We start from the raw sequence: 3,053 nt of genomic DNA, 5'->3' as shown, positions 1-3,053 counted from the left end.
TGAAAAGCATGTCAATGTTTCCCCTCTCCATTGAAGAGCACTGCTACGTTAAAATCAGATTACATCACGTTGTTTGAACAAGGCAAATACTTCTACATATAATGTAACAACAGAGACTGCTTTAGAACATCTTTTTTATTTCATTACACAATAACATTCATACAAAGCACACATTAATAAAGAGTTTATGAAACCCACAGTACATTGTCCGTAGAAATAACACAATCCCTACAAACTGTTACAATTAACTCTAGTATAGAGTTCATACCCAAGGTGCCCCCCATAACGAAAGGATAACACATTCTAATCCAAGTCAACTGCCACATCTTACATTCCCACAGTAGATATCTACTCATTCTCAACAAGTCAGAACAGTCTCCAAGCCATTAGAAAACAGATTGTGGGAAAGTAATGAGAGGGTAATTAAGTGATATAGGGTTTAAGACTGGGCAAAGAAGGGATAGGAGTAGGCTCTAGCTAAATACTGGAGTTGAATCCAGAAAAAAGGCTGCTTGCCTGGAATGTAACATAAAAAAAGAGCTAAGAAATGAACAACAATGTATTGATACATTTCTATAGGGGGGGGGGACGTATTGGGGAAGAGAGGGAGTACAATGGGGCAGTTACATAAAGTCCTTCCAATTTCCAATCACGTATTCAGCTTTGGTGTGTCAATTTGTCCGTGTGGTCACCAAGCAATGAGTCTTGCTTAAGGGAGTACACTACTGTTGATCCTCAATCTTCTAGGGAACAGTCCACTTTTTTCTTTGCTTCTTTCTTTAACCCCCCTCCCCTCCCCTCCCTCCTCTCCAAATACCTATCCCACCCTTTCTGCCCCTCTTGTCCTCTTGCCCGGAGTGAAGTGGAGACATGTGTTTCCCTGCACCTGCATGGAGAGAAAGGAAGAAAAGTGAAGTCAGATCTCTCTCTCCCTCCCTCCCTGCAGAGGGGAGCAGACAGACTGGCGCCTAGCATGGAACTTTCATTAACCTCAGGCAGATAGCAATGAATCCGCCACACATTCACTGGCCTGCCTAATTGGCAACCATGGTGAGTGTGGGGGCATGGGGGACCCAAAGCTCCCTCTGCATATCAATGCCCAGACTATTCCAGTTGGTATTTTACAGGCTGCTGGGTTTTATTTTTTAAATTGGAAAGCCAAAATGGGTCTGTCATTTCACTGCAGTCATTTTTGCAGAAGGAAAAGTGTAGCCCAAAGCCACATTTTACACAACACAGAGTCTTGTGATCTCTGTGCAACACATGATAAGTACACATCAGTATGGCATGCTTAAAGAAGTATGAACAGGAATAGACATAATACATACCGTATATGTTGTCATTATTCTAATGGCACAACCGGCCGTCTTCTTTGGAGAAATTGCGAGCAAGGTCTGCAGTCTGGTTGAAAAACAAAAAGGACAAAGTTTAAGATCTTGACACCACTTTCATGCAGTAACTATGACTTATCAATCAGAAGCAACCTAGCTGCAAAGAGGAATAACATTCTGCCTTAGCATCTTGTGTCATCACAGTCTATAGGCTCAAAGTGCCCATTGCAACACTTAACTCAGTGGTTCTCAAAGTGGGGTCCAGGGACTCTCAGGGTTCCTTAAGGGGGTTATAAATGGATCCTTACAAGTCTGTAACTCTGACAGTAGACAAATGGAACCATGGTTCCATTTGTATACTGTCTAGAGTTAAGGGGAGTCCTTGAAATGTAAAAGTTTGAGAACCACTGACTTAACTCATGTTCAAATAAACTTTGGTTTTGTAAGGCAAAAGCATAATAATTAAACTTGTAAACACAATTCCAAACGTGAGGAAACCCTTGTCTCACCTTTATCGACAGGACCACCTCTGGCGCGGCTGATGTCGCCTCGTCCTCGAGTGCGATCTGCAGGTCGAAGATGTAATCGATGACGTGCTGCAGGATCTCCACCTGGCTGACCGACTGGTTCTGGGGGATGCTGGGCACCAGCTCCTTCAGCTTGGAGTAGCAGTCGTTCATGTCGCACAGTGGGGGCTCGTCCATAGACGGTTTATTATTCCGGGTGATGGTGAGACTCTGGTCCGAGATGCAGCACACGGCTTTGTAACAGCTCCTCACTGAACGAACGGGACTGATCGCTTTCATTGTTTGCGAAAAAAATGTTTAGAAGAATGAATAAGCGTTGAGAGCAGCCTAGAGCAGAGATGGTTGAAGATATCCAGAGAAATAAGCACTTAGAAAAATGCTTAGAAGAATAAGAGAGAGTGCCTGGCGTTGAGAGCAGACTACTAGAGAGGGTTTTCTTTCGGTTGAAGATATCCAGAGAGAGAAATGAGCACTTACTGTGATGTGATCTCTCAGTGGTGTGTAAGCATGAATTTATACACACGCGCGGACTTGGCCCCGCCTTTCTCGCATATAAATAAGCCTCCCCACTGTTCTGATAGGTCTGTTTGTGTAGGGTTCCTGACGGGTTCGAGGAGCATATCGCTCACTGTTGCCAGATTTTGTGAGAGGAATAAGCAGCCGGCCAGGTCTATGAAAACAAGCCTAAAAGAAGCGACTACTAGGCTACATGAGCACTTTAAACCATACGGTAGCTACATTGGCTATATTTGAAAATAGCCGATCTACAAGCTCACTACGCGAATGCGACGCGTTGTGAGCTTGTAGATCAACTATTATATTTTTCTTTTCAAAAAGATCTTGAAAAGAAAAAGTTAAATAATAATGATTTGGATATATTTGAGGAAACTCAATTCTGATGGGGGTCTGTGTAGACATACATACAAATAAAAAATCAACTTTACTTAAAATAAGCAAGAGAAACCCCGCAATTCCCGCTACCAATATTTACAAGCAACTTTACAGGAAGAACAAGCCCAGCGTAGCTTATAATAAGCGGACATGGCAACCCTGAATGGGGGGCAGACGAAAGAATGAGGAAATTAGGCTCGGGTGCCAAAGGAGATTGTCAGGCAATTAGTCACCTCTTTCAGGTACAATTGTATTAATTTTAAATAGATAGACACTCTGCCTGAACATGTGAACTGAGTTGTTG

The 3,053-nt window shown here is 42.9% G+C and overlaps 1 protein-coding gene across 1 annotated transcript; it reads right to left on the bottom strand.

Moving 5' to 3' along the window:
• Positions 1-120: 120 nt before the first annotated feature.
• id3 (inhibitor of DNA binding 3) lies at positions 121-2,364 on the bottom strand. Its single transcript, XM_084044802.1, has 3 exons — positions 1,841-2,364; positions 1,329-1,401; positions 121-886 (listed from the first exon to the last, which is right to left on the bottom strand). Exons 1-2 carry the CDS (start codon positions 2,135-2,137, stop codon positions 1,348-1,350), a joined length of 351 nt encoding a protein of 116 aa, XP_083900928.1. The 5' UTR covers positions 2,138-2,364; the 3' UTR covers positions 121-886; positions 1,329-1,347.
• Positions 2,365-3,053: the final 689 nt, after the last annotated feature.

Source organism: Gymnoscopelus microlampas (genome assembly GCF_963454915.1).
Source record: "Gymnoscopelus microlampas genome assembly, chromosome: 20".
NCBI lineage: Eukaryota > Metazoa > Chordata > Actinopteri > Myctophiformes > Myctophidae > Gymnoscopelus > Gymnoscopelus microlampas.
Note: the sequence above shows the minus strand (reverse complement) of the source record. Positions and strands in the feature narration are given on the sequence as shown.